The sequence below is a fragment of the Aspergillus fumigatus genome, chromosome 4, assembly GCF_000002655.1.
Source record: "Aspergillus fumigatus Af293 chromosome 4, whole genome shotgun sequence".
Classification (NCBI taxonomy): domain Eukaryota; kingdom Fungi; phylum Ascomycota; class Eurotiomycetes; order Eurotiales; family Aspergillaceae; genus Aspergillus; species Aspergillus fumigatus.
Genome location: NC_007197.1, coordinates 106,179 through 121,593, shown reverse-complemented (window position 1 = coordinate 121,593; position 15,415 = coordinate 106,179). Strand labels below are relative to the sequence as shown.

The 15,415-nt window shown below is 50.5% G+C and overlaps 7 protein-coding genes across 7 annotated transcripts; 4 read left to right on the top strand and 3 right to left on the bottom strand.

The window, feature by feature from the left end:
- Nucleotides 1-197: 197 nt before the first annotated feature.
- On the bottom strand, nucleotides 198-512 carry AFUA_4G00470 (putative MFS multidrug transporter; the record flags this gene model as incomplete). The annotated part of the gene is made up of 2 exons (XM_741316.1): nucleotides 198-306; nucleotides 358-512. 2 exons carry the CDS (start codon nucleotides 510-512, stop codon nucleotides 198-200), a joined length of 264 nt encoding a protein of 87 aa, XP_746409.1.
- A 1,011-nt stretch (nucleotides 513-1,523) lies between these two features.
- AFUA_4G00460 (uncharacterized protein) lies at nucleotides 1,524-3,542 on the top strand. Its single transcript, XM_077804492.1, has 3 exons — nucleotides 1,524-2,454; nucleotides 2,502-2,554; nucleotides 2,610-3,542. Exons 1-3 carry the CDS (start codon nucleotides 1,694-1,696, stop codon nucleotides 3,368-3,370), a joined length of 1,575 nt encoding a protein of 524 aa, XP_077660640.1. The 5' UTR covers nucleotides 1,524-1,693; the 3' UTR covers nucleotides 3,371-3,542.
- A 376-nt stretch (nucleotides 3,543-3,918) lies between these two features.
- Nucleotides 3,919-5,216, bottom strand: AFUA_4G00450 (uncharacterized protein; the record flags this gene model as incomplete). The annotated part of the gene is made up of 2 exons (XM_741318.1): nucleotides 3,919-4,576; nucleotides 5,083-5,216. The coding sequence occupies 2 exons, from the start codon at nucleotides 5,214-5,216 to the stop codon at nucleotides 3,919-3,921; spliced, it is 792 nt and encodes a 263-aa protein (XP_746411.1).
- A 1,025-nt stretch (nucleotides 5,217-6,241) lies between these two features.
- AFUA_4G00440 (SDR family NAD(P)-dependent oxidoreductase) lies at nucleotides 6,242-7,909 on the top strand. The gene has a single exon (XM_741319.2). It carries the CDS (start codon nucleotides 6,362-6,364, stop codon nucleotides 7,184-7,186), a length of 825 nt encoding a protein of 274 aa, XP_746412.1. The 5' UTR covers nucleotides 6,242-6,361; the 3' UTR covers nucleotides 7,187-7,909.
- Nucleotides 7,910-8,023: 114 nt separating this feature from the next.
- Nucleotides 8,024-10,169, top strand: AFUA_4G00430 (FAD-dependent oxidoreductase; the record flags this gene model as incomplete). The annotated part of the gene is made up of 3 exons (XM_741320.1): nucleotides 8,024-8,223; nucleotides 8,415-9,135; nucleotides 9,183-10,169. 3 exons carry the CDS (start codon nucleotides 8,024-8,026, stop codon nucleotides 10,167-10,169), a joined length of 1,908 nt encoding a protein of 635 aa, XP_746413.1.
- A 223-nt stretch (nucleotides 10,170-10,392) lies between these two features.
- AFUA_4G00420 (ankyrin repeat domain-containing protein) lies at nucleotides 10,393-13,068 on the bottom strand (the record flags this gene model as incomplete). The annotated part of the gene is made up of 4 exons (XM_077804491.1): nucleotides 12,063-13,068; nucleotides 11,534-12,005; nucleotides 11,394-11,479; nucleotides 10,393-11,344 (listed from the first exon to the last, which is right to left on the bottom strand). The coding sequence occupies exons 1-4, from the start codon at nucleotides 12,482-12,484 to the stop codon at nucleotides 10,393-10,395; spliced, it is 1,932 nt and encodes a 643-aa protein (XP_077660639.1). The 5' UTR covers nucleotides 12,485-13,068.
- Nucleotides 13,069-13,287: 219 nt separating this feature from the next.
- AFUA_4G00410 (GIY-YIG nuclease family protein) lies at nucleotides 13,288-15,401 on the top strand (the record flags this gene model as incomplete). The annotated part of the gene is made up of 1 exon (XM_741322.2): nucleotides 13,288-15,401. The coding sequence occupies exon 1, from the start codon at nucleotides 14,112-14,114 to the stop codon at nucleotides 15,399-15,401; it is 1,290 nt and encodes a 429-aa protein (XP_746415.1). The 5' UTR covers nucleotides 13,288-14,111.
- Between the last annotated feature and the right edge of the window lie 14 nt (nucleotides 15,402-15,415).

Below are 15,415 nucleotides of genomic sequence, written 5' to 3'. Positions count from 1 at the left end.
GTGTATGACTTCTCAGTAGGGGCCGTTCACCGATCATCTCCGGTCTCCTTGCGAAGCCTTACTGCCATGCGCTTCAACAGCCTGCTTTTCTCAGCCAGCCGACGATGGAATAGGTCATTACGGATGAGGGACTTACACTGGATGGTAGGTTTCCAGGAGGCAAACACAGCTAAGTACCAGAATCGAAGCAGTCCATATTATGAGAACGTAAAATGTCCAGCGCCTACGAAGTCAGTGACGGGACTCAGTCTTCCAGAGTTGTGGGCGGGGTACCGTGTGGTGTATGTATTGATGAAGCCTCCAACTCTAGATAAACTAGTTATGATGCATGGGATGAAAAGGACGAGGATGCCTTACAGAGGACCAATCTCAGGACCAATGAACGGGCTCGCAGTATAGACTCTCATCAGGGCCGCGAGCTCCTGCCGGTGGAAGAGGTCACCAACTGTGCCGCCAGCGACACTCAGAAACGCGCTTCCAGACAGGCCGTTAAAGAACCGCGCTATGATCATAGTCTAAATGTTGCGGGCTACTGCACAGGGAACAAGCCATATCAAGAAAAGAGTAAATGATACAATGTAGACGTTTCGTCGACCGTACAACTGTAGTTCGTGAGGATCGTGTGCTGCCTCCTGGAGCACTAGGGTTGCGACTAACCTCTGAGAGCGGAGCCAAAAACAATGGACCAACTCCTAGGGATATAGTCGGTCATTCCGAGTATCGACGAGTGTCGTCGTCTGAGTCTTCTCACCGAGTCCAAAAATATAAGTTGTAATCCCCAATGTGGCTATCAGGGATGAGCAGTGAAATTGTTCTGTGAGTTGCTGGGACGTCATTGCATACATAGATGACGTGCACGTCCTAGAGCGCATCAACTAAAGGCTCACAGTGAAGTCAATAGGGGGTATGCATACACGCAGAGTGACCCCAGAGAGACAATCACCACAATGGCCGCCATTTCCTTGTGTAGCCGATGTTTCGAGGGTCCCTGAAGGGATCCGTCTCAAAACTAACCATATACTCCCTCTCCAACGTCACTGACAAGTCATGCTCAATCCGACGGGTTTCTTCGATAGACCGGCTGTTGTCGAGTCCTGCATTCATCTTCCCGCTTAGCTGCATGCTGTATGATTTTAGCGGTACGAGAGTTCTGTCTAAATCGTATGCTTCCGACCTGTATGGCCGCTGCTCTGCCATTAAATTTTGAACAACTAGCAACTATCATCACTACTGATCCGAGTCTAAATACATGCTTGCTCACTATCAGGAAATGCCTCTATTTCCTCTCGCACAACAGGCGCGGCCAGCGGTAGTCGGCCCGCGCGGGCCCTGCGGAACGAAGTCTGCCACTTTTCGTCATGGTGTACTTCTGGAATTCAGTACTCGGGAGCTTTTCCCCTACATTAATTAATAATCATTTGTTTCCATCTCTAGTAGGAGACTATAAGCGGGAGTAGGTCACAGTCATCAAACAAAGCAGAGCTGCGTAGACAATTCGTGAATTTAGTAAAGGCTGACAAACTTTGGCACATGATTTTGCATCCATCAACGTGCTTATGCAACATTGTAGAATTGATTTGAGAACCAAGATTTATTCCAGCTAGAAGCACCAAGTCAAGGTCAGTCACGTAGTTATAAAGATGGTTAGGGCTCCTATCCCTGTCATTATCAGCTCTGCAATAGTCACCTCCGGATGTATATGAGCACGGAAATGCTTCTGACCAAGATGTCAACCAAAATTCTTCTATGCCTTCAGTTATTCCTGTACGCTGGCATTTGCCTAGCCAAAGCATCGATTCTCTTCCAAGACGCAGCTGCGGTCATTTCCTTCGACAAAACTAGTGAGACTTTACGGGTGATCCGCAATGCCTCCGTGCTTGTCACCGGGGACACCATTGCAGCAATCATGCCAGCGTCAGAGCATCTTCAACGCCCGGCTAATACCACCGTTATACCGTCCGACGGCAAGATAATCACCCCTGGGTTTGTGGACACTCATCGACATGCCTGGCAGACGGCCTTTAAAACATTGGGTTCGAACACCAGTCTGGCGGAATACTTTGCGCGATATAGTGAATTCTCACCGGCCAAGAAGATCTTCACCCCAGAGGATGTATATATAGGCCAGTTGACTGGGCTGTACGAATCTCTTAACAGCGGGGTAACTTCCATCCTGGACCATGCGCATCATACTTGGTCTAGTGAGACTGCACTGGCTGGCCTCCGAGCCTCGGTGGACAGCGGAGCCAGGACCTGGTGGTGCTATGCCTTTCATAATCTCAGCGACGCGACCTGGGCTTCCAATTATACCCGAGAGGATCAGATTGCCGATTTCCTTCGCATTGCCGAGCATGGTCCATGGCGAAAGAGCGACACTGTGTCGCTAGGGATTGCTTATGATAACTTCGCATTGGAAGATGCTGCCGAGATTGAGCAGATCACCTCCTTGGCATTGTACGAGGCTTCCTCGATTGAGATACGCAGGGCTGACTTTATTTCAGGTCGCAAAACGTTTCTGCATTCACAATACACTACCTTGGCGGTCCTTGGAGTTGTATGAACCCAACCACCTCAAGCTTCTCTGCAATCACTGACACAGATATAAACAGACGCAAATAGCCCTGAACTGGTCAATCAGTACAACTTTCTCAACACATCTATCCCAATTGTCTTTTCCCACGCCTCTTACCTGACAGTGAAGGACGCCGAGCTGCTTCGCTCAACAAACCAATATATTTCCATCACTGGGGAATCAGAGCGACACTATGGACACGACCACCCAAGCAGCCCGTACATTATGGACCAATCCTCTCTGGGAATCGACACCCACTTCACCTACAGCGCCGATATCGTCGGACAAGCGCGCATGTGGCTGCAGGAGGTGAGGCTTCGCCTGTACGCTCAGGTCCTCGACTGTTGGGACATTCCTCCCAATAACCCCATGTCTGTCGAACAAGCATTCTTATTGGCAACTCGTGCGGGCGGGCTTGCACTGCGTCGTCCAGACATTGGTGTACTTGTCGAAGGCGCAAAGGCTGACCTCGTCGTCTTTGACGGTACCTCACCGAATATGCTGGGTTGGGTTGACCCGGTGGCAGCGGTGATACTGCACTCTAACCCCGGGGATGTGGAGCACGTCCTTGTAAACGGGGAGTTTCGGAAACGCGACTTCAAGCTCGTCGTCCCTGGTAACCTCGCTGAAATCCAGCAGAGATTTCTTGCCTCTGCTAGGCGCATCCAAGAGGTGTGGAAGCAAATGCCCCTTCCTGTATTGGAGGGCTCGTTTCCGAACACACCAGGTGTTAATTACTCCAAAGCTGTGACTGCCGATGTGGTGCGTGGGTGGCAAAATGGCTATCTATCATCTTGAGGAGGCCTCTGCCGTAATGATCTTGAATGAGGGCTTGTCCCCAGGTCATCGTTAGGCAGGGCACCTTTCTAATGTTTTATTACGCCATATACATTGCATTCATCCAGATAGTATCAGAATGTACATTAGAAGAACGGCCTCTCCACCGTTAAGAATGAAAGCACCTTCCATTAATCGCTCAGATATGCATGTAACTGAGTCCGCCTGTAGACATAATTCAACTTCATGAAGACAGCCTCATAAAGACAAACGACAGGATCGTAGCGTTAGTTTACAATCCTTCGCCTCGAATCTCGAATCTGGAGGCATATTACCCGTGTTCAGGATATATTCCCTTGTAGGCTGAATTCGCAACAATGGCAAGGTTGCGGGTTAGACAATTTTTTCATATTCAACATTGTGATTCCTCATAAGATGGAATAAAACCTATTACGTTATGGTCTCCTATGCTAGGTAATGCGAAAGACGTGCGCACTGCACTAGCAGCTACATAGTTATCCAAAAAACTGGTGGCTGAACGCTTTAGTGTACTCAACAAAGACCCTTACTCACATGGCATCCTCATCCTCCGGACTCCTCCCATTCTTATAGTTGTAGAGCCTAGACAATTCCCTCATGCGCATGGAGACAGTCTTCCCCGGCCCATTCCGAGGCCGCACATCGACCGTACTCTCCATAAACGCACTATGCTCCCCGAACATCGGATGCAAATAATGCATATTAAACAAATGCCCTGATCCCTCCCGGATAAAGACAGTCCCAGAGAACACACTCGCATTTGAATACGCGCCCGCAGACGCCGTGAACTGCAACGCCCCGATATTCGCCACAAAGTCCTTGGTGTTTGCGTAGTGTTCGATATTCCGGATTGCTCGCTCCCCTTGAATCTGTCTCCGGGGTGTCGTTCCAGCCGGATCGTTGTGGTGCAGCTCGTGCAGCGGCGGGTTGCGGAACTGCCTCGCTGCGTTGCCGAAGGTGTATATCTCTAGTTTCTGTATCTGGGATTGGCTCAGCTCGCCATATAGCCAGTCGATGATCGAGGACGCGACAATCCCGCCTTGCGAATGGACGATGAGAACAGCTTTCTTCGTAGTAGATGCGGCGAGCGCGGCGCGAAGTTGCGCCCGTCCTTGCCGGATGTCAGCTGTTTTGTACTCGAGATCACGCTGGATGAGGCATTCAACGAGATCGAGGATCACGCCCTTCCTGTAGTGGCTGTTTAGCAATGTACGTTACCAGGAAGGTGTACGTACGTTGGATTGTGGATGCCCACGATTTGCCGGCCGAACGTGTCTGCCAGGGCGGTTAGGTTCGATTGGTGCCAGTGCTTCCTGTATCAATCAGCAGGGGTTCTTTCCTGGCTGGATACTGAATACCCGGTGGCTATTCCGTTGATAAAAAACCACGGCTCGGTTTCGTCGTTGACCGGATCCCTTGTTTGCGGAATACCGATCAGGGACCTGCCTGTTGGCGGCCCATTCAGGAGCCGGACTATTACCATCGTGAAAAAGGTAAATGCTGCAATAAATGCTATATGTACACCAGTCGGGAATATCCAACAGATTGCCAGAGCAACTGGTAGCGATAGAGTTAGGAACACCTGGCTGATAATGAGTATAACATGCAAAGAAACGCCGCATAGATTGTGGCAATTCGGGTAGAGCTCATCGAGAGGTCCAGATCCTAGAGGTAGAACAGGTAAAAAGATGGACGGTAGCAGTCTGGCTAGATAGGAAACGGAGCAGATATCCTCCCATACTAAGCGGAAAGGGTGGGCGTCTATGTCGGAGGGGATGTCGAGGAAGGGATTGCCCCGGACAGGTATATTCGGATTGAAGGACGCCATTACCAATTGATGTTCTTAATGGTGGATGGCTTCAACACCTTCGTTTCGCATGTGCATGCGGCTAGGAAGATTTGATATTCAAAGGGCTGCTCGATCAGACTACTAATGGCTGTCTTGTAGTAGTTACATCATTGTGACAAGCACAATTACAATTTCCTCTCCGTCTAAGCCTACACAACTCCTTCAGAGTCGCCAGCTGCGATTGCCGTCCCTTGTTCAATCCCGAGCCTCTCAATGGCTTCCATGACTTTGGGATATTCCTGGCGCCGAAAACCCCTGGCAACATCAGTGGCATGCTAAGGTAATGATAGCTACGCTTATCAAACGTTCTTGCCCCCGTTTAACATAAGACGAACAAGGTCACTGTCAGCGAAGTATCCATCCTGCTGCATTCCAGCCCTCCAAATGTCCCATCTTGAAGGATCGCCTGGTACATCGTCCTCGAAGTACTTTCGCAATCCGTCGAGATGTTTGGTTCACTAATAATGTGCCTAGATATCCTTGTCACCACAGGCCTCGGATGCTAAGCGGTGACAGTCTGCATATAATGGGGCTACCGGAAGCACAGAAATGAGGCTACATAATATTCCAGAAGAATCAGCTCATCCGTCAGATATCAAGGTGCGCTTGCCATACGTCATTAGTTTCCATCCGTGGTCCGATACTTAAATTGATCACGGAGATAAGACAGAGGAGATTTGCCACAGGATAGAGTGCTGACGATTGCATCCGTGATCTTCCCATGTAGTGCAGACATATCGGGTAAGAATGTTGAGACTTGGATAATATCCTCAATCTGTTTTTTACTCCGATCACTATGGGCTGCCAATATACAACCCCATTGAAGGCACAACAATCGCTAATAGAACTGTAAAATCCCCCAGGGTAGACAAAATAAGAAACTCAACCTTGGGGACAGTCGGACTTAACAGCATCTAAATCCGGGGACCATGCCAGTCAATTTGTCAGCCGGCAATATTGGTATTAAGCATTGTCAAGGTTAATTTTACCTCATCGGATGTTGAAGCATTAACGGCTGAAAGTAGAAGAGCTAGGGCAGTGGGTATATATAGTCCGGCAAGCCTCTTTCTGATTCAACTTCCCCCTTTCCTCCACGAGCATCAGTGGAGACCATCCATCCCTCGATGCCTATCAACCACTTGACATCAGCTACACGACACTTACCCAACATGGTCCGTGTGCTCATCACCGGCTCCGCTGACGGCCTGGGTCTCGAGGCCGCACGCCAACTGGCGAACCGTGGCCACACCGTCTACCTGCACGCGCGCAACGAGAAGCGCGCTGCTGATGCGAAAGCCGCCTGTCCCGGCGCTGCGGGAGTGCTCATTGCCGATTTATCGAATCTGGCTGAAACCCGCCGGCTTGCCGATGAAGCCAACGCGATCGGCCAATTTGATGCTGTCATTCTCAACGCCGGCATGCTGTACGGGCCGTTCCGCAAGACTCCCGACACCGGTATCCCCGCCATGGTGTTTGTCAACGTGGTGGCACCATATATCCTGACCTGCTTGTTGCGTCGTCCTAAGCGGCTGGTATTCATCTCTTCGCAGTTGCACCGCCAGGGTGACGCTAGTGTGGAGGATATTTTCTGGTTCAAGCGCGGCGAAGGAAGATTCCAGGACTTCCCGGCATACTGTGACTCGAAATTGCATGTCCTTCTGCTTGCAAATGCCGTGGCCAGAAGGTATAAAGATACCTCCGTGGTCAGTGTACACCCAGGCTGGATAGCCACCAAGCTCGGGGGCGAAGGGGCACCTGATAAACTGGAAGATGGGGTAGATACCTACGTGATGTTGGCAGAGGGGGATTACGACCAAAACCTGACCGGAAAGTATTTTGAGCCAAAGAGAGTACTTGGACGTCCGTTGCCAGCTTCGGAGGACATCAACCTGCAGGAGAAGGTGGTCAAGGCTTGTGAAGAGGTGACTGGTCTGAAACTTCCCGCGTGACGACAGCGATTTGACATGTCTCCATGTACAAGAGCTCATTAGCTAGAAATCACACCGTCCAGCTCTTTGGCAGTAACCAGTTCAGTGGATTTTGCTGTTCCAATCAGTGTTTGGCCATAGCGATACTGTCACACGTAGCTCGAAGGAAAAAAGAAATGAAAAGAGAATAGAGCTCAGGCCTATGATATTACAAATCTCTCCTGCCACTCTGATCTAGGTTGACGATGCAACGAACAATACTAATACTGCTATCAGCATTCCGATAGTTTGCGTTCAGTATGTACACCTCTAATGCTCCAGCACTTGAGTCCGACACCCTTCTGGGATCTCCGTAATTGACCATGAGACTGGCTATGAATTTCGTCCCCGTACTTTTTGATTTGTTCTTTATGATAGAGATTGTGTGTGCTGCGTTGACCTGGGAAGTTTGAAGACAAACTCTGCCGTCCAGCCCAAACTATGGTGACGGCCAGCTGTCACACTAACCTTGTGATAGAGTTAAGTGCCCTTAGATTAACCCAATAGTGAGAACATATGTAGGCTGCCAGGAAAACCTTTCTAGCAACTGGATGATCAATTGCCTGATCTGCGCCCCCTGGATAGTCAGCTTACGCAGCCCTAGGGTCTGCAATCATTTCCGTGGCTCCAGCAATTGTACTATGCCAATGAAAGAAATTGGTCGTATTCGGTTGAAAATGACAGGGCAGTGCAAATCGGTCTAAGTGCGAATCTTGCAGCCTTGCTTGGCCAAGGACTCAAGCTCTGCCTGTGGCTGACGGTCAATGGTTCAAGGCAAAGGCTAAGGATAATCTTATCCAAATAGAGTCATTTTAGAGTATGACCCACTATGTCAGCCTCATCCACCAAACCCTCTGTGACAGCGCAGTCGAATACGAGCGAACGGACGGTGACGCCGATCAGCCTGCTTCTGATGCCTTTCAGCTGAATGATCGATCAGACAGACTACTGTGTTTGGTGCTTTATTTCCTAGTTGACCTCCTGAACGTTAGCGAGTACGAAGGCCAGGCAGTGCGCATGTTAGGATCCATGGGTCGTCGTACTCGCTACATAGATGACAACTCTATCGGTAGTATATATATAAGCGAACTGTCATCATGGCTGTCAACGTTTCCCATCATTCTTCAACATAGCTGAAGCATATCTACAAGATAGCAGCTGCGATGAAAGCGTTACTGAGTCTCACTTTTGCTGCACTGGCTCTTGCCAGTTCGAATTCCTCCTGTCGTTGCAGACCCCACGAGCCCTGTTGGCCCTCTCCACAAGAGTGGAATGCCCTTAACAGCTCCGTTGATGGTAATCTCTTCGCCGTTCGGCCGGTGGCTGCCCCCTGCCATGAAGGAGACTCCGAAGCCTGCGACCTTGTCACCAAGCAATGGTATAATTCCACCTGGCGAGCCGCGCAGCCCGGCGCCGTTCAGTGGGAAAACTGGGACTCGTGGTTGGAACATAACCAGACCTGCTCGATTATAAACCCTCAGGGGCCTTGCGGTCAGGGGAGGGTTTCTTTATACTCTGTCGTGGCCGAGAAAGCATCCCACATCCAAGAAGCTGTTCGGTTCGCCAAGAGACACAATCTTCGCCTTGCGATCAAGAACTCTGGGCATGACTTTCTTGGTCGCTCAACGGCGCCGCAGTCACTCCAGATCCTTACTAATGGAATGAAGGATATCCATTTCAGTGACAACTTCAGACCGAGCGGTGCTCCGAGTAACATATCAGAGGGTTCCGCCATCACAATTGGGGCTGGTGTCAGCTTGCAGGAGCTATATCCTGCTGCTGGAAAGAAAGGCAAGACAGTGGTTGCTGGTCTTTCACACACTGTTGGCGCTGCGGGTGGGTATATCCAGGGAGGAGGGCACTCTTTCTTGGGGCCCTGGAAGGGCATGTCCACGGATAATGTACTCGAATATACCGTCGTGGCTGCTACTGTAGGTGCACATCCTGACGTTAAGAATGCGGGCTAACCTCCTCATAGGGCCACCTGGTTATTGCGAACAACTATCGGAACACCGACCTCTTCTGGGCTCTTCGCGGCGGAGGAGGGGGCACCTTTGGTGTTGTTGTGGCAGTGACCCTGCGCACCTTTGACGAGGTTCCAGTTGTCTTTGGCAATCTCAATGTCAGCACCATGGCCGGGGATCCCAATTTCTGGCAGGTGATGACGGATTTCCATGCTGCTTTACCAGCCATCAATGACCACGCCGGGGGCTACTATTGGATGACTCCCAACATGCCGGTGGACAAGACATTGAATGTCTCGTCACTGTCAATCATACTCATGGCTGCAAATCAAAGCAGCACAGCAATGATGGATCGTCTCTTCGCGCCTTTCAGATCCAAGCTGAACGAAACCTCCGGTGTCTTTACGGAATACGAGTCGCTGGCCTTCCCCGATATCCATACTCTTCTCTCCGATCTCCTCCTTCCCGCAAGGGAAGACCAAACTGGCCATAACACTATCCTAGGTTCAAGGCTATTCTCCCACGATTTGCTTGTTTCAAGCGACGGCCCAAAGAAACTGGTCTCCGCTCTACAGAAGATCAAGTTCGATCCCGGACAAGGTATCACCGGCCACATCGTCGCCGGAGGACTTGTCACCAAAAACGGACGGACTATCGACAGCGCTTTGAATCCGGCCTGGAGAAAAGCAGCGACCCATATCGATTTTGGTCGCGCCTGGCCGCCGTCTGCCACCCTCGCTCAACGGGATGCTATCATTCGCCGCCTGACTGACGTTGAGATGCCAATTCTCAAGGCTGTCGAGGGAAAGAAGATGGGGTCCTATATGAATGAGGCCAATGCCTACGAGCCAGATTTCCAGACTGAGTTCTGGGGAAGCAACTATCCGCGACTGTATCGCATCAAGCAGAAATGGGATCCCAGTGGTCTTTTCATTGCTCGGAAGGGAGTGGGGAGTGAGGATTGGGATGATGCTGGACTTTGCCGGGTTCATAGGAAGTAGACCTTATTGTTTGAACGTCCGTGGTTAGGGTTCGGTGGTGTCTAGACGGACCGGCCGTTGTTGTCAGATTGGATTCGCTTGGTTTCTCCCCTTTTGTCATCCTTTTACAATTGTCTATTCTACATTTACTGCTTCTGTGATTATAGATATAAGTTACGGAGAGGATCATACAATTCACTTGTAATTGTTGCTAGTGTATAAACATTCTTCCTCCAGTCCTAGTCTAGGTCTGACGAAGAAGCAATATGAACAATATGAACATCACGAAGGCAAATATTTGCTTCCTCAGACCCAAAGAGACTGAACGATTTGGAAACATTGCGTCAGTACGCCTTTCCCGAAAACTGGGAACGACGTGGGATGACAATGCTCGTGTGCTCTCAATTTTCGGGGCTTCTTCATCCTCATCTTCCACTTCAATCACCTGTTCCAGTGAGGAGATCGATATCCGCATGCTATTAAGTCTCTGCACTCCTTCTATCTTTTCGAAGACGATAAGAAACCTAGGAAAAGCCGATCTTGAAGTCTCCTGTCTCTTTCTCTCAAGGGTGCATTCCGTCAGGCAGTAGGCCTCTACGTCGTGTCCTGCCTCCGAAAGCAGATTGAGCCATGCAGCGATAATCTCCTGATTCAGCGCCGGGCTTCTGTTACAAAAGTGGATCATCTCGCCGATAGTCGTTAAAGCGGTGTAACCTCGGCTGCTTATTCGATGTATACCCTCTCCTGTAGTCAAAAGCCTCCGCAGAACCAGCTCACTTTGCCGCGCTGTGTGCTCGCCCTCTCTGAGTTTTGCAGTAGCCCAGACATGAGCAGCGCAATGCAGCGCGGAATAGCCGTCATAGATCGGGTCGCCATCAATGTGGCCTCCGGAAAGATGGTGACCAGCAGCGAAAAGAACCTGGATCCGCTCGAAGGACTCCCCGTAATAGAGTCGATGGAAGATCTGATGGTGCAAGATTGTTCTTCCACTACGGTTTCGCTCTTCCGGGTCGACGAGAAACTCATCTTGGTGGATGAGGTACCTGAAGGCCTCCACCGGACCGGCATATGAGTGTACGACGCCGGTTTGTCTTACTGATCCCATGGGATCAACTTGCCCTTTTTCCACTAGCAACCGGGCCAGTTCCACATGTTCTTCTTCCCGAGGACTAATCATTGCGAGATGAAGAGCGTTCCTGATATTTCGTTGGTCATTGACGGCGCAATGGATATGGACCTGCTTACTCTCCTGATGTATTTTCGACATGTGCATCTGCTCCATTGTACAGAAGGAATGCCACCAATTCCGGGTTTCCCGACAAGGCCGCAAACTGTCAGAATAATCAGCATCTCACCAGTGCCAATCATGACTGCGAAATACAAACATGCAATGCCATGTCACCGTCAGGTGTTATATCAAAAGGCGAGGCCAGGCCTTTACTAAAGAGTCGTTGGATGTTGCGTAAATCTCCCTCCCTGCAAAAGGCAAACAATAAAGAATCAGGACTGACTACTTGCCATGGTCGTAGGTTGAACGTCCAGTGACTCGCTTGTCGGATAGCTTGCAGCTCGATGATGCGAGACGACCACCATCCTGTTGATTTCAGAGTAAACGTCTTTTTCTCGGATCGATACTCGGTCGCTGCCGTGTCTGGTTTTTGATTTGCTGGTCTTCGTGTGACTGTTTGAGACTTGACGGACAAGCTGCCGAGCCAAAAAGCGTATATTACTTCCGACGTGTTGCTGCACGATTGACCGAACTTTACCATCTGTGTACTGAGCTTTTTTTGCTCCATCGGTTGTGCATTGCTCGTCGAACGGCAGGCCAGTTGGCTCATACCTAGAGGGCGTAATGTCCTGTGCGGGCCGTGTCAGTAAGACCAACAGGAATAGATTTCGGTGGCCACAACTGACTGGGTATGATGTTGATACACTAGCATCAAAGTCATCTTCGCACTGTCCAACTCTTTTACAAACTCCGCAACCCTCGCCTTTTTCACGGTTGCCTTTATCAAATTGATGGGTCGATTCTTCTGGCTCGAGGGATCGAGTGATTGGATGATTGTCAACAGTCGGGTAATGCGAGACAGGCACAGCTCAAGGGAGGACTTGAGAATGTCATTGTCCAGATACTCCGGGAGGCCGGTGCAGTCGTCGGCCATACGCCCTACGAGCCTCTCTATGAGTAGCATGTCATTTTTGATGTTCTGAAAGTCCGACGGAGCCTGTTTGACAGAGTCCACAAAGGCGTAGAGTTGCTGGACCCCACTGCAAATCTGCCCCGCGAGCGAAACAATCCCTACAATTGACGCTGCAGCCCCAAGACTCTCGGCCATGAACAGTATCGGCACAAACTCTGTCGTAATTTCAGAAGGATAGACATATGGGACAAGAAGTCAATGGCACATAATTTCAGAAATGAAATGGTGATCGGGAGGAGCTGCAAGTTTGTATCCAGCCGCCGGCCCTTTTAAGGCGCATGCGAACGAGGCTGAGTTGTAAGCTACCGGGCTACTGATTGGTTGCTGTAAATCATGCCTTTACTGTGGTAGATGGTCAATAGATACTTGCCCTGTGGCAGATTTGGAATCTTAGCGGCATCACGCAGACAAGAAACCGATCCAACCAGGCCGTTATCTAGCTGTTGGCCACCAAAGCGAAAATTAGAACTCATGGTTCTTGTCTGAGCCATGAGATTCTGCCCGCTCAAAGTATCTTTGATTTGTTTATCGGCGTGAAAGGGGCATCCATTCATGTGACCAGAAATGACAATGGATAACCTCACGATAGATCTCTGGCGCGGAATGTCTGGCTTAACGGAGAAATCCGAGGTTTGATTACACTACATATATCCGGATTCCGGAGGATTCTCCCGGTTTATGGTCACACAGTTCGTCTTGCAGGTGGGGGTTCGTCGGAGTTCAGACTACAAGGGTCTCAACCAAACTGCCCTGCACGAGATCAGAATCTAATTAACCAAAGATAAGGGCCTTTCCGTCCAGGCCACACTGCCGTCAGAGATTACAGAGTAGTGCTGTCTGGAGTAATCTGCATATGAATTAAACAGGACTCCCTGAACTGCACCCCAGCCTCTCAACTAGCAAGCATTAGTGACAAACTAAGAACCAACCCCCGTCAATTCAAAACACAGGGCAGAGTACACGCAGTAGCGCCAACACACTAACTGTGAACTGACATGTCTACGAATTCTCGTGTGGCGCATGACTGGATATATCCTTGGCCTACTGCAGCATGCGACAAGGGTTTTTCGTCCTAAAACTGTCCCTGGCGCTGGTATTGATCATTTTGACCTGAAATGGCGTTCCTGGGCTGCTTTAGACAGGTATGTAAGCCGCAACTTGGGCGGTGCTATGCATCAAGGCTGAGCTGCGCTATGGGCGATTAATAGCCCTGTCAGGGGTTGTGGTGCTTTTGCAAGAGATGGAGTTGGGATTGCGTCGCACAGCTGGACGCATATATTCCTCCCTCTCTCGACCGCTGGTTCGCAGAGCTTGAATTTTTTTTTTTTTTTAGATCGACCAAATCACCATCCATAATGTCCGACGACACACCAGCGACCCCCCCATCAGCTGCTTTGTATCCCATTCTGGTCACACCCCCAGAATCGGGTAATTCTATGGAGAACCCCATACTTATATCGGATTCTGATGGGCCGGATGCCTCGGACACGGAGACGCTTTGTGAATCGGTTCGCCAGCTATCCGACAATAGTCCTTCGCCCTCCCCTCGGGCACAGAGGCTCACACGTCATAGTGGGCATGTAAATCGTTCTCAAGTAAACAGCAGCGTTAAACAGCCGGATCATGTTGAGAATATTACAGAATCGGGCATGAATCTGAGCGATCCAGGTGGGGATCCCTCTTTGGACCAAGTCATTATCGGACCGTGCACTAATCCGATCTCAATGCTACAGCGGACGACGCGACTCATAGGCATCCCATCATGCCAATTGACGGTCAAAATGGCGGTACCTCTCCGGAGAGCCGTGACACAGGGCGACCTGTCGAAGGGACCCCCGCGGCGTCTGTGCGACCAATGCCGATCTGGGAGCTGGAAACCAATATCAAGGAGGTGATCCTGAAGACTGCCACGAATGACGAAAAAGGGTATGCCTATCTATTCGCTGATCAGAGCGACGAGGCGGGATATTTCAAAGTGGGAAAATCTGCAACGCCATTGAAGCGCGGGAAACGGCATCAAAGTCAGTGCGGGCACCGAACCTTCACAGTGATCGATGGGGTGCCCCGAGGAATGTCAGTTCCTTGGCACGGGCGGTTAGAGTCATTGGCGCTCGCTGAACTCGCCAATATGAATTATTCATACAAATGCATTTGCGGTACGCGCCACCGAGAATACTGTACTGGAAGCTGGACCGAGGCCTTGGAGATCTTGAACTGCTGGTCCCGCTGGCTGCAGCTCAGTCCGTATGACGAGAATGCCCAACTTCTGCCTTTCTGGAGGGATAGACTTCGTCTTCTGGGAGGGGAACGTTTTAGCCACCCCAGGTGCCCCCGCGCTGAATGTCGGGACAGCGACATTGGCTTCAGCTCATGTCAAAAATGCCTCCGGCTGCGCTTGAAAGCATGGACTGACGTGACAGATCTCGATTATTTCGAGTACGAATGTCGCATGAGGATTGGCTGGGGGTTTCACCGTCAAGTCATGTTCTTGATGTGGCCGCTCTTGGGGAATAGTGCTTTGACTCTCATTGACGGCTGCGAGGGATTGAAACGCCTCGCATCCTTTTTGTGGGCCCCGATGACACATTTGCATTTGCTTTTGCTGTTGGTGCTCTCGCTCTTGCTCTCGAGCAATGCTTCTCGCGCATCCGTTCTGAGCTATGTTATCTCTTGCATATTTGCCTATTGCAGGATCAGGAGCGGATTGAGCTACACTCCAAAAGCCCACACCATTCCCCAGCCACCGCACAAGAAGGCCACTAGGACAGTTTCGAAATCTCCAGCACTGAGGATTCCTCCTGAAGCAGCCAGTGAAAAGGAGATGCCAGATACAGAAGAACCGCCCTCCGAGAAGCGCCCAGTCAGCCGTCACAGAGCGCACGATATCTCAAATACTCCCCGGGGCCAAAGCGCCCCCGGATCCCCTGAAATGTCTGACATATCAGAGTACAACAGGCCCAATCCGTTCTTGACGCCGGACCGAGCAACAAGGACAGTTGGAAAAAACAGCCCGAAAGCCGGCGCAAAGCGACGAAAGAGCGATGTTCGTTGAACCGACAGGCCAGT

Bases quoted from the DNA above. Each gene is read 5' to 3' on its own strand.
- AFUA_4G00460 (XM_077804492.1), top strand. From the start codon at position 1,694: ATGTATATGAGCACGGAAATGCTTCTGACCAAGATGTCAACCAAAATT. The intron at 2,455-2,501 runs GTACGAGGCTTC...ACTTTATTTCAG, and splicing joins CAGATCACCTCCTTGGCATT to GTCGCAAAACGTTTCTGCAT. The intron at 2,555-2,609 runs GTATGAACCCAA...AGATATAAACAG, and splicing joins CCTTGGCGGTCCTTGGAGTT to ACGCAAATAGCCCTGAACTG.
- AFUA_4G00440 (XM_741319.2), top strand. From the start codon at position 6,362: ATGCCTATCAACCACTTGACATCAGCTACACGACACTTACCCAACATG.